This window comes from Danio rerio, chromosome 17 (assembly GCF_052040795.2).
Source record: "Danio rerio strain M-AB ecotype USA chromosome 17, GRCz13ab, whole genome shotgun sequence".
Lineage (NCBI taxonomy): Eukaryota > Metazoa > Chordata > Actinopteri > Cypriniformes > Danionidae > Danio > Danio rerio.
The window spans coordinates 54,185,777-54,204,153 of NC_141037.1; the positions used below are offsets into that span (position 1 = coordinate 54,185,777).

An 18,377-nucleotide genomic window follows, 5' to 3' on the forward strand; every position below is an offset into this window, starting at 1 on the left:
TGTCTTTTAGTAGATATAATATTTGAGAGACTTGCTTTGTTTATCAAATAAAGTGCATCTAAATTTGCAATTTAAACATTAAATAAATGTTAAAAAGATATTACTTTTTATTTTACATATTAAGGTTTTAGATATGATACTCCCAAAATAATGCCGCAGTAATACGCAGATTTTTACCAAAATTCTCTGCAGAAATAGCAAAGTACTTCCACAGATTCCATCTGGCCCTGGATATAACTTTTTGGAACACACTTCGTTATTATTGTTTATTTATTCATTTGCTGGAAATTAGAACTGTATTTAGAAACACTTTTGAAACAAATCTTTAAAACAAGCTAAATTAATTATGTAGGCTAATGGACGTCTGTGCCTACAACACGTTTCCACGAAAAGAGTGAAAATAAAGAATGAATAAAGAATCTCATTCTTGCCCTGCTGATGGTGTGTTTGACCGTTTTCTCGCTAGTGAAGTGTTCAGTTTTTCCACTTACAAAATCCACCATGTAAATAGCAAATGCATCATGGTGCGATGCAACTGACTCCTAAAAGGAATGGGAGATGAGATTGTTTTATTCTCAAAATACACCCATAACTCATTAAGAGAATAAGCTCAACCCTGTTAGACCATGCGCCTCGGCGCAGAGCGTATTTTTTGGTCTTTAAAATAGCAAAAGTGGATTCTCAGTAACTTTAAGTAACCAATTGCCTAATGTCTTTGTTGTCTGTCAGGTATAAGAAACCAGAGTGTGATAGTGCAGCTCGCTCTCGAGATACAGAGATGGAAGATCCATTCAGAGACAGAGATCTGACAGGTGAGTGGAGCGGCTGACATTTCAGTATGCATACTTTTACACTGTTCTGTATGTATTTTTGCACATTTTATTATAAGTGTTATCAGAAAATGTTGTAACTTATATGCATTCACTGGAATTGTGGAGGGGAATGAAAAAAATAGCCATTTAAGTTCTATATGTTAACCAAGAGCTGTACCTGAAATGTGTCTATATCAACAATATAGTATTGATTGTTTGCTTAAAATTGTTATTTCCTAGTTCACGGGTGGCCAACCCTGTTCCTGGAGAGCCACCTTCCTGCAGATTTCAGTTGCAACCCATATCAAACACACCTGCCTGTAATTATCACATGGTGTTCAGGTCCTAATTAATTGGTTCAGGTGTGTTTGATATGGGTAGCAACTGAAATCTGCAGGAAGGTGGCTCTCCAGGAACAGGGTTGGCCACCCCTGTCCGAATTAAAGCCTATTGTTAATTTTTCAATCGCAGTAATTAGCAGTATTACTGATGTGTCTTCGGTTCTCTGCAAATGACATGAATTTGCTTATAGATAGTATTCATCTCTGTGTTTAAAAAAAATCCAGCTCTCTAAAGTAAGGAGAGATTTCTTGTGGTGCTTGCTAATAATGTTTGACAAATGGTTGCAGGATCAAGTACAGAATATGCAGTACCACATGTTAGTATTTAAAGGCGGTTTCCCCTTGAAATATTAGGCTTTCACTCGTTCCAATTCTTTCTGGGGCTTCTCACTTCTTTCCCTTTCATTTAGAATTTTATCGTAACTCCTTTTTAATTCCCCATCTGGTAAGTTTACTGAGTAAAACATGGCTCCTGACTGGGCAACAGATGTGTGGTGTAGTTTACGATGGTGTAGACCACTGGGGAGGACAGCAGCGGGAGGCCGAGATGTGCTGTCAATGCCTGAGGGGACTTTAGTGAAATTATTTTTATGTACTCTACTTGAGTGCTACCTGGCACCAAAACAAAGAGTCTTTTCTGAAGAGGTTTCATCCTTTCAACTCAAGAATGGAAGGGGAAACTAATTTCGGGTCCATGTACAAAACAAAAGAAAAATTTCCACGGGCCAAAGACTCTTAGAAAGAAACTTAGGGCTGATCTACACCAGAGCTTCCAAGTCTGATGCTGCATCCTAATGCATATACTATTCACAATACTATGCACAATAGATCATAGATTAATTTTATGAAAAAATATTATATTATTCTTATTTTTTAATTCAACCATAGGGGTGCGGCCGGGTAGCGGGCCCAACAAGACAATGGCTGTTTCTCAATATGCGTTCTTCAGCAGTCTTGCGTCCTCGTGTTTTCATGTAACGTCATCATCAGCTGCCTAAGTTCAGTTCCAATACTCAAGACTGCAAGTACGAAGGATGCATGAAACTTCCCGAATGTGATCTTGATATCGAGGACGCACCGATGCAGACTTGAGCACCGAACTTGCTCTGGAAGTCCCAGAAGTCATTGCGACTGGAAGTGGGAAGCGCTGCATTTTATTTAGATTCATTATTAAAGTTCAAAGATAGCCTATCACTTTGTTTACTTCAGGTGATTCCTTAAATGAAATGGTTAAAGTAAACATCACCATGAACATCTTAATAAAGGTATAAACACATTAAGGGTGTTTGTTTGATGAAATTTGTATTAAAATCTGTTTTATTTATATTGTGCTGAGTATATTTATAATGTTTTTATGCAAAGTATATTTTTTGAAAAAGGAAAAAACAATAAATCGTTGTATGAAGGCTGTAATGTTTAAATAATTTACCATTTAAAACTCGTGAAGGTCATGTGACCATCAGGTAGAATGTAGCATCTAATTTCTCAAATGAGATCTTCCAGCCTGACCAGCTAAGACCAGGCTGGAAATGGCTGGAAACCAGCCTGGAAATGGCCAAAACCCCTCTAAAACCAGGCTGGTCGACCAGCTAAAACCAGCCAACCAGCCTAGGCAGGTTTAAGCTGGATTTTTCAGCAGGGGTGTTCTCTGTCCTCGCGGTCCCCTGAGTTCGTTATTCCAAGGACACCTGGCAAGACCAGTCTCCACAAGAACGCAAGTCCGTTCTCTGCAATCTTGGAATTGAGAAATTCCTCGCATAGGAAGGTTTTGATGCAGTATGTTAAACGTTGTCAAACGTCGACGAAAAGCGTGAGCAAAAAACATCCCGGTGGGCACGAGCCTTCAAGCTGCTCATGTGCTGCCAACCTGTTTTCACTAAGGAGCACATGACATGTTCCTTGATCCTGGAACAACATTCCAATCAGCCAATCAGAATTAAGGGATTGGTTTAGTGTTTAGGCTTATGGTTTATGCACTTTTACACTGTTATCCAACTATAATTCCCTCTGATTTTGGGAATAATTTACAGTTATAGTGGGTTTAGGGGTAAGGAATAGATATGGATTACATTTTCAAACAAAAATGATGTTCCAGGATCGCATCGTACTTGACAAAATCCTGATGTGCACTCGTGTGTACCGCTAAACACAACTAGGGACTCATTACCGATGCAGTAGTGTGTCTCAAAGCTCAAGCCTTCACAAAAGAGAACATACTTTTAGGGTATGGTATGTGAAATAAGACGCAGCATATGTCTGTTCAAAACAGTTTGGCAACCTTGACAAGATGAGTCTTGATTCCATATGTTCTAATTTAACAGTCGGGCTGAGAAGCACTGAGCCGGCACGTCATCACACTTGTCCAAACCTTACAGATACTAATTGAAGTCACCTGGCGAGCCACAGGGCCCCACCTCCCATACTGCCCTGAGCCAGCGAAATTGGCAAATCAAGAAAGTTAATAGGACTGAGGTAGAGGACACAGCGCTAAAATGAACCCGAGTAAAAATGTAAATTACTTTATTGCATTCTTCTGTTTCAAGTTGCCTCTTAAGAGACACAATTAAGGCCTAAACGTTGACTCAACTCTAGCATGCTGTTGTGGCCGAGCATCTGGGACAGTTAAAAAAAAAAAAAGTGCTACCCAAGGTGTTCAGCAATGTGTTGTAAAAGTTAACAGGGGCTGCGGTGGTCTGCGAAAGTGCCCTCGTCACCTTGTCGCTCAACCCTATTTGCTACTTTACATTTCACACGTGTACTTAAGCTACATTTTTTGTTTATTATACAGTCTTTGAACTGCTGAGACACGGATCAAATGTGACTTTTAGAAAAACACAATCATATGTTGCATTTTTGTTGTTGTTGTTGAGACAGATTAATGCTTCCCTCTCCTAACTGTGAGTGTAATTGAAAACAAATTGTTCTGAGACTATTTTGATTTTGAAATATCTCGTTTGCGTCTAAATGGGAATGCTTGTGGTTTATCTAAATGTTACAGGGTGTCCAGAGGGAAAGAAAGTGGAATTCATAACAAGCCTTTTGGATGCCCTTACTACTGACATGGTGCAAGCTATCAACTCGCCAACCCCCTCTGGTGGTGGGAGGTAAGAACTTGATAAAGTAATTCAAATTAGCAGTCATGTTGGCATTGCGTTCTTTAAATTCTTGACTCGCAGCTCTATTTTTGCTCAACATATGGAAGTTAATGATCGGAATGCTTGAGAATTGGAGCCCTTGTAAATCTTTTTGTGAAGCATTTGGAAAGCCTTTGATGCAGCTTCTGGGTATTTCAATTTAGTTTTACATCCCTCTGGTTAAAGAGAGGCAAGCTGTATAGAGACCTAAATCTTGGAATAAAATGTTGGAAAAATCACTTAAAGGCAGAGTTTATTCTGAAATTTTAATTCTGTCATCATTTACTCATCCTTCACTTGTTTCAAAACTGTTTGAGTTTCTTTCCTCTGTTAGACACAAATGTCTTTATTTTGAAGAATGCTGATTGCAGCTACCCTTTGACTTCCATCGTTTGCATTTTCCTACTATCAACGTTGATGGTTACCGGCAACCAGCATTCTTAAAAATATCGTCTTTTTTGTTCAATAGAAGAAAGAAACCCAGAGATATTTAAAACCCCATTTTTAAGGGAGAGTAAATGTTGAGGTCATTTTCATTTTAGACGAACTATTCCTTAAAAAATATCTGAAACTTTTGAAGTTGCATTATTATTAAAAGAAAATAAAAGCTGATCAAGTCAGAATTTATGGCTGACATTAAAACACATCCTCAATGGACATAATGTTGATACACAGGCAAAAGAAAATGTTATGGTTAAACCATTATATCAATAGATTGTAAGAATGTATATTAGTGATGTAATATAAATTATTTATTAGGCTATTTGATTGACAGCAGATGTTTTGGGGAAAAGCTGCCCAGAAAGAGTAAATCTACCATATAATATCTAGATCAAGTGAATTTGTGAAAAGCTTTGTAAAATCAGCATATTTTTTTTTTTTTGTAGTTTTATTTTATTTTGCTGTGAAAAGCACAGGCAGCACCAATAGGTGGTCTTGCGCTGTCATCTAGTGGCTAAAATGGTAACTGAACCACTGAAATAAGCATACAGACACTGAAACTACTGTTTTTGAGACCTCTTCTACTGTTATACCGCCACCTATTGTGTGATCTTTACAAATTTTTGCACACCTGTTTACAATCATATGTTACGTTTACAACAAATTTCATGAGGTTTTTATTTTTCTTTACACATTAATAGGCATGCAGCTTCATAAAGAAACACTTTCATAATTGAGCCTTTTACAGCTAGTGGAAAGTTAAACTTTTTAAAAAAAAATTATTGATCTACTCAGTCTAGAAATTACTACAACACTGGTTTCATGGCAATTGATCAAAAACCAGGGACTAGTTTACAAAAGTTTTTTTTTTTCATATATTGATGAATCTTTAATGGACGGTTTGAGTGATATGAGTGGTTGTTGTGTCAAATTGTTCAGTTTCAGCAGGCCTATCATATGATTTGCATTGTGTGTCCCTTTGTGAAAAGGTTGTGTAATAAACAATCAATTACAACCTCAAAAAAAAACTCTAAATCCCCCCTAGTGGCTGCAACCAGCATTCTTAAAAATATTGTCTTTTTTGTTCAACAGAAGAAAGAAACTCAGAGATATTTAAAATAGCAGTTTTAAGGGAGAGTAAATGAGGTAATTTTCATTTTAGACGAACTATTCCTTGAAAAATATCTGAAACTTTTGAAGTTGCATTATTATTAAAAGAAAATAAAAGCTGATCAAGTCAGAATTTATGGCTGACATTAAAACACATTGTCAATGGACATCATGTTGACACACAGGTAAAAAATGTTATGGTTAAACTATTATATCAATAGATTGTAAGAATGTATATTATTGATGTAATATAAATTATTTATTAAACTATTTGATTGACAGCAGATGTCTTTGGTGAAAAGCTGCCCAGAAAGAGTAAATCTACCATATGATATGTAGATCAAGTGAATTTGTGAAAGCTGTGTAAAATCAGCATTTTTTTTCTATTTTTATTTTATTTTGCTTTGAAAAGCACATGCAGCCGCAAAAGGTGGTTTTGCGCTGTCATCTAGTGGCTAAAATGGTAACTGAACCACTGAAATAAGCATGAAGACACTGAAACTGCTGTTTTGAGACCTCTTCCACTGTTGTAGTTCCACCTATTGTGTGATCTCTACAAAATTTTGCACACCTGTTTACAATCATGTCACATGTGTACATTGTTTTTTCTTTACACGTTAATAGGCATGCAGGTCTATAAAGAAACTTTTCTTTCATAATTGAGCCTTTTACAGCTATCCACAGTGGAAAGTTAAACTTTTTTTCAATAATTATTGATCTACTCAGTCTAGAAATTACCACTACACTGGTTTCATGGCAATTGATCAAAAACCAGGGACTAGTTTACAAAAGTAGTTTTTTTTCATATATTGATGAATCTTTAATGGACGGTTTGAGTGATATGAGTGGTTGTTGTGTCAAATTGTTCAGTTTCAGCAGGCCTATCATATGATATGCATTGTGTGTCCCTTTGTGAAAAAGTTGTGTTATAAACAATCAATTACAACCTCAAAAAAAAAAAAAAACTCTAAATTTCCCCTAGTGGCTGCAACCAGCGTTCTTAAAAATATCGTCTTTTTTGTTCAACAGAAGAAAGAAACTCAGAGATATTTAAAATCGCAGTTTTAAGGGAGAGTAAATGATGAGGTAATTTTCATTTTAGACAAACTATTCCTTGAAAAATATCTGAAACTTTTGAAGTTGCATTATTATTAAAAGAAAATAAAAGCTGATCAAGTCAGAATTTATGGCTGATATTAAAGCACATTGTCAATGGACATCATGTTGACACACAAGCAAAAAAATGTTATGGTTAAACTATTATATAAATAGATTGGAAGAATGTATATTAGTGATGTAATATAAATTATTTATTAAGCTATTTGATTGACAGCGGATGTCTTGGGTGAAAAGCTGCCCAGAAAGAGTAAATCTACCATATGATATGTAGATCAAGTGAATTTGTGAAAGCTGTGTAAAATCAGCATTTTTTTCTATTTTTATTTTATTTTGCTTTGAAAAGCACATGCAGCCGCAAAAGGTGGTCTTGCGCTGTCATCTAGTGGCTAAAATGGTAACTGAACCACTGAAATAAGCATAAAGACACTGAAACTGCTGTTTTGAGACCTCTTCCACTGTTGTAGTTCCACTTATTGTGTGATCTCTACAAAATTTTGCACACCTGTTTACAATCATGTCACATGTGTACATTGTTTTTCTTTACACGTTAATAGGCGTGCAGGTCTATAAAGAAACTTTTCTTTCGTAATTGAGCCTTTTACATCTATCCACAGTGGAAAGTTAAACTTTTTTTTCAACAATTATTGATCTACTCAGTCTAGAAATTACCACTACACTGGTTTCATGGCAATTGATCAAAAACCAGGGACTAGTTTACAAAAGTAGTTTTTTTCATATATTGATGAATCTTTAATGGACGGTTTGAGTGATATGAGTGGTTGTTGTGTCAAATTGTTCAGTTTCAGCAGGCCTATCATATGACATGCATTGTGTGTGCCTTTGTGAAAAGTTGTGTAATAAACAATTAATTACAACCTTAAAAAACTCAAAATCGCCTCTAGTGGCTGATTTCTTTCAACATTTTTACAGAGCTCTAGTACCATGAGTCGAACATGCCCATCAAGTTTCGTTCTAATCGCCCACCGTAAACCTTGTTTAATGGCTGTTCAATATTAAATGGTTATTGGCGGCCATGTTTTTTTGAGATATGCCAGTGTCTTTATAGTATGTCACAACAACTTGGACAAAGACACGGCATGGCAAATTTCAAGCAACGGTTGTAAGGTTAGGGGCTCTTACATGTTTACGCCACATATCTCATTCTGTTCAAAAGTTATAGCTACAATAACCAATTAGCTTCGATTAGCATGGAACTTTTTTTGTTTACTGTTTCGTGCAAAAATATAAATTTTTACTTTTTAAAATAATTATTGATATTCTATGTCCAGAGAATTTTTCTGAACTAGTTTGGTTTCGGTCAGAAAAACCTAGGACTAGTTCACAAAATTAGGTTTCGGACAAATCTCAATATATAGCAGAAAAACGGTGTGTCGTAGAGAAAATCCGAGTGACTCCATTTTTGTTTGGGCTGACCCAAGGATTCCAAATATGTAAAATTATTAAGTCTATGAAAAATGGTCTACGAATGGCAGCCATAGATGTTGAAAAATCAATGTTTTTAGCACCACCTATTGTCCGATTTGGGCGAGTCATGGTATTTGAGTAGCGGTTAACTATTTGGACCAACTGACTAAGTTTCAAATCTCTTACGGTTTCATCTGGGTGTTCCGCATTACGGCTAAAGAAAAAAAAATAAAAATAAAATAATAATAATAATAATAATAATAATCCTAACAAATACAATAGGGTTTCATCCCTACGTGCTCAAACCCCTAAAAAGAATCATTAGGAAAATAAAAAAAGAAAGACAGAGACAAACTGGATTGTTTCTGTTCCAGGTTTGTTGAGCCTGACCCAAGCCACACACTGGAGGAACGGGTGGTTCACTGGTACTTTGCCCAGCTGGATAATAACGGCAGTCACGATATCAACAAGAAGGAGATGAAGCCCTTCAAGCGTTATGTGAAGAAAAAAGCCAAACCTAAGAGGTGTGCCCGCAAGTTCACAGACTACTGCGACCTTAACAAGGACAAGACCATCTCTCTTCAAGAGCTGAAAGGGTGTCTAGGAGTCAATAAGGAGGGTTAGTAGTTTATATATTTCTTCTTTAGATTTCAAAACAAAAGATGAATTAGATTTAGAGGTGTGGTGTTGAGCTTTGGTGGAACCACATGTTCTGAGGTTACTACGGAAGTTACTTAACTTCCCATGGCACTTCCTGAATATACAATGAAAGTTGGTGTTCCTACCGATTTCCTACCAGTTTGATGTGGTGGAGAGACTGGTGTGTGTTAACAGTGTTGAAATTGGAAGGGAGGTAAGGATAAAGGTTTAAAAAAGTGTTTGTATGTGCAACATTATTTGTATACAAAAGTATTTGTATTTGCAACATTAACTTAAAGACCCAAACAATTGTGTAAACGTAGCTTAGCATAGATCATTGAATCAGATTAGACCATTAGCATCTTGCTCAAAATATTAAAATAAAGTTTTTGATAGTTTTCCCATTTAAGCTTGAATTTACTATAGTTACATTTTGTACTAAGACTGACAGAAAATGAAAAGTTGCTATTTTTACAGGAACTACACTCTTTTATTTAAGTGTAATAATCAAGCAACTTTGCTGCCATACTATGTCTGCTGTAGGCATAATAATATGATGCAGCATAGTTACCTAATTACCTAGCTGGAGACTAATAATATGATTATAATATATCAATATATCATAATGTCATTTTTGTCTGCTGCATCCATGATACAGCAGCAAAGTTCATTAATTATTACTTCAGAATGAGAGATTTTTTAAGGGAGATGCTAATGGTCTAATCCGATTCAATGTTTTATGCTAAGCTAAGCTAAATGTGCTCCTGCCAGACTCGGAGAACAGATGAATGGAATCAAAATGAGTCAAATTCAACAGTTTTAAGATATTATTAGACAAAATGTGTGTATTATTAATTTCATAAGATTATAGAATGACATTTCTTGGGATCTCACAAATATGGGAACACATTTCTGTTAAAAAAAAAAAAAAAAAAACATCCCATGGTACTTAATGACTTATATGACAAACAACAGATAAATGACTTTATATCTCAAAATGTGACTGCTGTCAAAAAATATTTTATTTTATATTATTTTTATTTTATTGAAGTGTGACAATATACCTGACAATTCTTGATAATAAATTTTTTAAAATCCTATTTTTATTTTATTTTATTTTATTATTTTATTTTATTTTATTGAAGTATTACATTATACAATTGAAGAAAACTTTTTTTAAATCTCACTTTTATTTTATTTTATTTTACTTTATTTTATTTTATTGAAATGTAACTTTATACCTTACAATTCTAGAAAAAAACTTTTTAAAATTTTTTACTTTTATTTATTTTATTTTATTTTATTTTATTGAAGTGTGACATTATATCTTACAATTCTAGATTTTTTTTAAATCTCACTTTTATTTTATTTTATTTTTAATTTTTTTAATTTAATTTTATTGAAGTGTGACATTATACCTTACAATCTAGAATCTTCTAGATTTTTTTTAATCTCACTTTTATTTTATTTTATTTTATTTTATTTCATTGAAGTGTGACATTATATCTTACAATTCTAGTTTTTTTGTAAATCTCACTTTTATTTTATTTTACTTTTAAATTTTTATATTTAATTTTATTGAAGTGTGACTTTATACCTTACAATCTAGAATCTTCTAGAATTTTTTTTAATCTCACTTTTATTTTATTTTATTTTATTTTATTTTATTTTATTTTATTGAACTGTGACATTATACCTTTCAATTCTAGAAAATCCTGCTAATGAAAAAATATTGAAAACATTGATAAAATAATCACATAACTGGTAAATCTTGTTACTCATATGCTTTTCTTATTATTAACTTGTCTTGTTTTTTTTTTGTTTTGTTTTTTTTGCAGGTAGCACTACAAGCAGCAGTCAAGGGACAAGGCAAGGGACAAATTTGTTCAGTAAGGTCTGACTAATTGCTTTTGCACTAACATTTGCCTCAGCAGCTGTATAAGAGCAGCAATAATGACATATTAACAATATGAATAGACAGCAAGCAACACAGTAAACGATCAAACCTTTTCCTTTTTACTATGGAGACGACATGAATGCTGCATCTGTATGGCCACCCACAACTGCGTCTGCATTTGTGTGTGAATGTACTCTTTGTGAGCTAGATTCAATAGATGATTACTTTAATCATAGTTTTTCATGGCAATCTTTGTGCTGTATGTCATTGAGTCCGAAGTGAACTATTCTCAGAGAATAATCAGGGACAATAAAAGAAGGGAAAAAAGAAAGTGACATCATTTCAGAGAGTCATTTGGTGGAAAGTGTGCATTCAACCACTACAGAGCTTAAAGAGCTAAAAACTCAATTATTTATTCTTTCCATAAGAAAATGCATAAGTGAGTCACACAAAATATAAGAAATTACAACATTTAACAAAAAGGGATGGGTAGCTAGATTGACTAGATTTAAAGGAAAATGTGTGTACATTTCATATTAAATTAGCCCCCCTTTGACCTTAATTTTTTTTTTTTTATATATATATATTTCCCTAATGATGTTTAACAGAGCAAGGAAATGTTCACAGTATGTCTGATAATATTTTTTCTTCTGGCGAAGCTTTTATTTCTTTTATTTCGACTAGAATAAAAGCAGTTTTGAATTTTTTTTTTCCATTTTAAGGTCAAAATTATTAGCCGCTTTAAGGTAATTTTTTTAATAGTCTACGGAACAAACCATCATTATACAATAACTTGCCTAATTATTATTTATATATATATATATATATATATATATATATATATATATATATATATATATATATATATATATATATGTATATATATATATATATATATATATATATATATATGTATATATATATATATATATATATATCTATATATATATATATATATATATGTATGTATGTATGTATGTATGTATGTATGTATGTATATGAGTAATTTCACGCGAGTAGCAGTGCAATATGGCGGTATATCAGCACTGGTGGGAGGTGTGCATTGGCACAAGGCCCCCTAGAAAAACTAGGGGGTCTGTAAAGAGGTTAATATGTATTAATTATATCGTAGTATAACCTTACTATTTTGTTGAAGTGCAGTAAGTGCACTATTCTGTGCTTCTGAATGACTGTTCTTGAATTTGTAATGTGTTGCGTCTGGTGCAAACAGCCAAATTGCTTTTCAATGCAAATCTCGTCACGCAGCATGTTGTTATGACACAGGGTTACAGTGTAATTTGCTCAACTAATGTTTACGTTTGTAATGTATATATAATTGCTAATTAATAACCTTATGTACAACTCTGAATCTACATCTTATTTAAGTGTCCGCTACTGTCCACCAGAGGTCATATTTTGGTCAAGTATATATTCTTTTAGAGTTTTCTTGACTGAATAAATCAAATACGTGGTTTTCCACCAAGGCAACCCGGGGTGCTGAAATAAAAACTGGAAATTGGCTAAACTGGAAATTGGCGGGTTAAAAGGGACCAAAACAAAGACATACATTCTGGCACGTTAAGCACATTTTCAAAGCAGAATATCTGACTTTAGCATTGTTTTTCAGATGAACAAGAATGTTCACTTAGCATGTTTTTTTTAAACATCTGCAACAATATTATGGTATTTGTATGCCTTAGAAGAGTCAACTCGCATACAGCACCTTTAAATATACACGTTTCAAATCACTTCACAGGAACTTTAAGGTCATGGAGGGCAGAAAAGCGTTTAATAAAATAGCAACCCAGGCTCATTCTAAAAACATAGTCCTATATACGTTTCTGGAGACCACGAAATACATCCCGGGAGGTATGTATTGTTGCAGTTTTTGTTGTTGTAAATCCAAGAGAGGCTGCTGTCTGCTTTTTATTATATCTCAAAGTTCTTTCGCGAGTGCCATTCGCGCCTGCTGTTCTTGCTTAAACCCACCAGAGGACACTGTTGACTGACTGTTTGACTGACTGAATGACTGACTGACCGACCAATCGACTGGCCCACCCTCCTCCTTCCCTAAACCCAACCAATTTTATCGATTGATTCGCCCGCCCACTTCCCTAAACCCAACCAACGATTTACAAATGCAATCCAGAAAAAAAAGAAACATTTTTACCATGTTTTCAGATTTTACCACATTCTCACCCTGTTATTTACTTCTTTATTTTATTTTTTGGATTCTGTTTTTGTCTTACCTGATTTCTGGAACCGCTCTTCCCCGGACACGAACCTTGTCGTCATGGTAAACTCGTCATGTACGTCGGCAGACTTGAGACGCAGAGAGGAGCTAACTGAACAAACTGGCTGCAATGAGAAAGCCCTCCACACGGAGGTTAGCGGTCAGCTATTGAGCGCAAAGTGAAACGGTATGGAACAAAATCAATGCCAAAAATATTAAAATAAAAATAGCACAAACTGAAAAAAAAATAATACATTGAATTAACAACTGCTTGAATTTTCATGACTTGTATTGCCAGGGTTTGTATTTTGGGGCCTAAAATTTAACACAGCTGTTTATTTAAGCTGTAAATATTTCAACTAAAAATATTTCAAACACATTTCCATACTTATAAATTCAATATTTCATATTCAATTTCCAGATTTCACCTAAGAAATATTCAGTGAAAAATACTTAATCTTCAGTTCATTTTATTTCAGTTCAAAAATTCGCTTCCACAAATTCAGTGGATCAAATTCAGCTCTCAAAATTTGACATTACTTCCGGGAACTGCAGGACAAGCAATATAGATTGCAGATTGAAATCTCCAGCTGCATTAATTTTTACTAGCAGGTGGACCAATTTAAGATTTTTATACAAGTCAATATGTGAGGAAAAAAGCTAATAACGGCACAAAAGTAGCATTTAATATTATCAATGTTGTATTTTAACAGCCGAATTTGATCCACTGAATTTTTGAACTGAAATAAAATGAACTGAAAACTGTCCTGAACATTATACATGAAATCTGGAAATTGAATATGAATTATTGTATTTTTAAGCATGAAAACGTCTTTGACATATTTTAATTGAACTATTCACAGCTTAAATAAACAGCTGTGTTAAACTTCAGGCCCTAAAAATACAAAACCCTGGCAATTCATGTCATTAAAATGCAGGCAGTTGTTAATTGCTTGCTACCATACTGAGATTTAATCTAAGTAATTTTAAACATATCAGAGATTCTCTGACATATGGGGCCTCTGGTATGTATTTAAATACTATGATTGTTCCACATTTGTTGTACTGTATAACAAGCTGGTCTCAGGCATGTTAATCATCTTTAACACCGTTGGAATCATTATACAAGAGAGCACTTTAAAATTCATGATAAAAAGCCTCGGTTGTACCATCACTGCAACATCTTAAAAAAAACATAGTCTCTTAAGTTTTGATAATATTATTAAATATTCCAGTATTTGTTTTGTTTTTAAAATTATTTACAATCTTTCTGCTCCATCGTTAACATTTTTTTAAAATTCCAAATCGCGATCTATAGTAAGAGGGGAATGTATTGTCCCTAGACGCAAGACCTCTTTTGGTCAATCCTCTTTTATTTATAAAGCCTCAAATCTATGGAATTCTCTCCCAACTGAAATAATCACATGTACAAATTACAAGATGTTCTCACGCCTGACTAGGAGGCGGTTTTTGTCAATCAAATTTGCACACACTGAGTGAGATGTTTTTGAGTTGTTAGTGTTTTAGTTTATATGTGATTGCGCCTAAATGTTTTAAACTGACTTTTTAGATGGATTTTATTGTTTTAATTTTAACCTGTCCGGGGACTGCAGGTGGAAATTAGCAATCCTGCTACAACCTGGCACAATGCATCTTATCTCTTTGAGGTTAATGTAATCTTTGTGCATTGTCCCTGTTAATTAAATAAATTAATTCATTCAATTCAATTAATTTTTTTTTTCAGCTTGTACTATTCGATAAGCTTTTTATTTTAATACTTTTGGCATTGATTTTGTTCCATAGAACGGCGTCATACCACCCCGTATTGTTCATTTTAAAAAAAGAAATGCAGCCATGCGTACCTCTGGCTACATAATTTGCAGTGTCCAGAAACATATATAGGCACTTGACGTTTTCAGAATGAGCCTGTGATGTAAAACACCCAATAACCTACAGTCAGTCAACTCAAACCATCATTTTTTACTATTAGTTGAGCATCTTGTGAGTTAAACAACTCAGGTATACATTTGATTTCATGTCATGCAGGTATACCTTTTACAACCAAACAGCTTATTATGCAGCCCACAACCCACCGGATCCTTCACTGATCGAGTTAAAACAACACTACATCCCACCATTAACTTCTACCACTCCATCACTGTCCAAAAGACTCGCTACTTATGTTACTTATTACAAGAAGACATCCCGTCTAATAGCTTTTGTTGGACAGAAGTTGTAGGTTTGGAGTTACTCGCTTCTCCTCTCACACACATCATTCGTTCTGCTTCATAGATAAGCAATGACAAGTGCATTAGTAGGACTGTAAAACGTTTCCAAGCTCATAAATTTAGTAGGAGAATATGATTTCCAAAACAACCACCAGGAGTCACGACCCCATGCTTTCCATTTTATATCACAAAAAAATATATATATGGCGCTGTCAGGACTTTGCTGTATATTACCGAGTTATGAGAAGGAAAGTGTGGTTTTATTAGTAATCCTGATGTGCTTCTCCATATCGGCCTCCTCTGGTTTGCGGTTTGCGAAAGTGGAACTTAAGGGGAGAAATTATTTATCTAAATACTATAATTCAGTGTGTGCAGACCCACCTGTTTCTCTTTGCTAAATTACAGCATGAGGCTGATTTCACTGGGCTCCTGTGTGTAGACGCTCCGAAGCCATGCGCGACTTTATAACCGGTTTGAATAAGACTTTGTGGCACCGTTTACTTCACATTTGATTAGTGGTAGACTTCAGTGATATTTTCTTTAGAGCCACAGAAAAGAAAAAAAGCACGCTTATTTGGAAGCACGACTGTTTATTTGAAATGATGGCAACTGTAATAGCTCTGAGACCGAGACTGTCTCACTTTTTTTAGCGAGACGCAGAGCAGAAAGCATAGACGCTCTGTCTCGTAGCATGATGACAAGTTGCTCCTTTGCGCTCACGCTTTGACTTTTGCCAGCCATAATGTTTTGCTGGTAGTTAGGTGTTTAGCGTTTGATGACAGGCTCGCTAGCCCACTAGCACAGTTTCTCGCCAGCTTGCTCTCCGACCAGTGGGATTCCCTTGTTATTAGTCGTGTAGCTGCTGTTTACCCTGGCTTGTGGCTTCTGGTAGCCTAGCAGAGACCCACTGAGGACCCAGCGAGGGTTGAGCTCATGTGTTTACCCTGGCGCTGCCCACTTCAGCCTAAAAACAGTGGCCGAGAGCGGGCAGAAAGTCAGGCCCAGTGGACCGTGACTAGCACTGCCAAGATAAACAGCTGCTTCGTTTGGAGAGTCGAGGGGGCTTCTCCTGCCCACAGTCAAAGAGTTTGCTTTTTGATACACCCCCCCTCCCATGTACACACTGGAGGGTTGATGAATTGGGCCAAGCTTTGCCTAAAAGAGTTTTATGTCTTGTCATTTAAGTGTACTGGAAGACAAATTGATTAGTCTGATGTAGTTACAGTAGAATTTGGGACAACGCGCTGCCAAAATATGTACAACACAATATGAGCCAACTGGCATTTCCTTCATCAGGCTGGAACTGTTTGACTGTGAATGTTTGATAAATGGTAACATTTATTAAGTCATAATACCAGTTACTGCAATGTAGACACTAAGATTGTGGCTTTAAAAATGCTGATAGTTCTATTTACTACAGTTCATATCCATATGGTATTACCCATGAGCATACACAAGGTTATATAAATACTTTGGTTTTCTAAGACAAATTAATTTACTGCACTGTAAAACCCAGTAAGTTAAGATAACTCCAACCATTAAAGGAAACAGATTGCAACAAACCATTTAAGTTCAAACACTTATCTATGAACTCATTTCGTTTGAGTTCACAAAGCAATTTGAGCACAGTAAAACCCAATAAATGAAGAGAACTTAAGCCAATTGAGTACTGTAAAACTCAATAAGTTAAGGTAACTCGAACCATTTGAGGAAACCGATTGCTACAAACTATTTGAGTTAAAAACTAATTTATATGAGTACTGTTAACTTACTCCATTTAAGTTGAAGTAATGAGGTATTTAATTAACTTATTACCTTCAACGCTAAGTTATACTGAAGTCTACTGCACTGTAAAACCCAGTAAGTTAAGGTAACTCAAACCATTTGAGGAAACCAATTGCAACAAACCATTTAAGTTCAAACATTTATCTATGAACTCATTTTGTTTGAGTTCACAAAGCAATTTGAGCACAGTAAAACCCAATAAATGAAGAGAACTTAAACCCATTGTGTACTGTAAAACTCAAAAAGTTAAGGCAACTCAAACCGTTTGAGGAAACCGATTGCTACAAACCAGTTCAGTTGAAACGCGTATCTGTGAACTTAATCCATTTGAGTACATGAAGCAATTTGAGCACAGTAAAACCCAATAAATGAAGAGAACTTAAGCCAACTGAGTACTGTAAAACTCAATAAGTTAAGGCAACTTAAACAGTTTGAGGAAACCGATTGCTACAAACTATTTGAGTTAAAAACTAATTTATATGAGTACTGTTAACTTACTCCATTTAAGTTGAAGTAATGAGGTATTTAATTAACTCATTACCTTGAACGCTGAGTTATACTGAAGTCTACTGCACTGTAAAACCCAGTAAATTAACCCCTTAGGGTTCCTGGAAAATTTGCTTAAATCCCCAAAAAAATGCATACCCAAAGTAAATTGCATGCTATTTTTGAACCATTTTAAGTTTATGCATGATTTTGGTCTTCTTTGAAAGGTGACACACTGAGGTTTATTCCTTAATAGTCAGAATCACTGTAAATTTTATTGATACTAAATGATTAAACTTAAGACACACTGAAAAATCAAAAAATCAAAATCCGTCTAAAATTTTTTTATCTTGATTAATGCCTGCAGAAGACTATAATTAGGAGGTAATAGGTTGAAAAGACAATTGGATCAAAGCTTGACGACTTAACAAACCAAATTTACTATTCTAATAACAGTACCTTAGAAAATTAGTGTTTAATACATATTTATCTAAATGAATGTATAGGCACTCCCAATAAAGGCCACTTGGAGACTCCAAGTTACCCTTTTTGATCATTGACACATAAAAGGCTGTAGTTTTTGAATGCTTTATTGTACAGTCACATTTTTGGGCTCTAATTAAAGGTTACACTTAGAGTTATTCTATCACTTATCCATATTCACTGTCAATGCTTGCGGACACATCGTAATTGAAGGACAATTAAATAACTTAAACTCATTATACAG

General features: G+C 34.7%; 1 protein-coding gene across 36 annotated transcripts in view; it reads left to right on the forward strand.

Annotated features, from left to right (window-relative positions):
• smoc1 (SPARC related modular calcium binding 1) overlaps positions 1–18,377 on the forward strand; it is a 163,512-nt gene that overhangs the window by 125,181 nt on the left and 19,954 nt on the right. For 18 of the 36 annotated variants that reach the window (NM_001443161.1, NM_001443165.1, XM_087288408.1 and 15 more), the window contains 4 exon segments: positions 730–812; positions 4,152–4,257; positions 8,757–9,001; positions 10,860–10,910. In NM_001443161.1, the coding sequence (NP_001430090.1) occupies positions 730–812; positions 4,152–4,257; positions 8,757–9,001; positions 10,860–10,910 (485 nt within the window). 36 annotated transcript variants of the gene reach the window in all.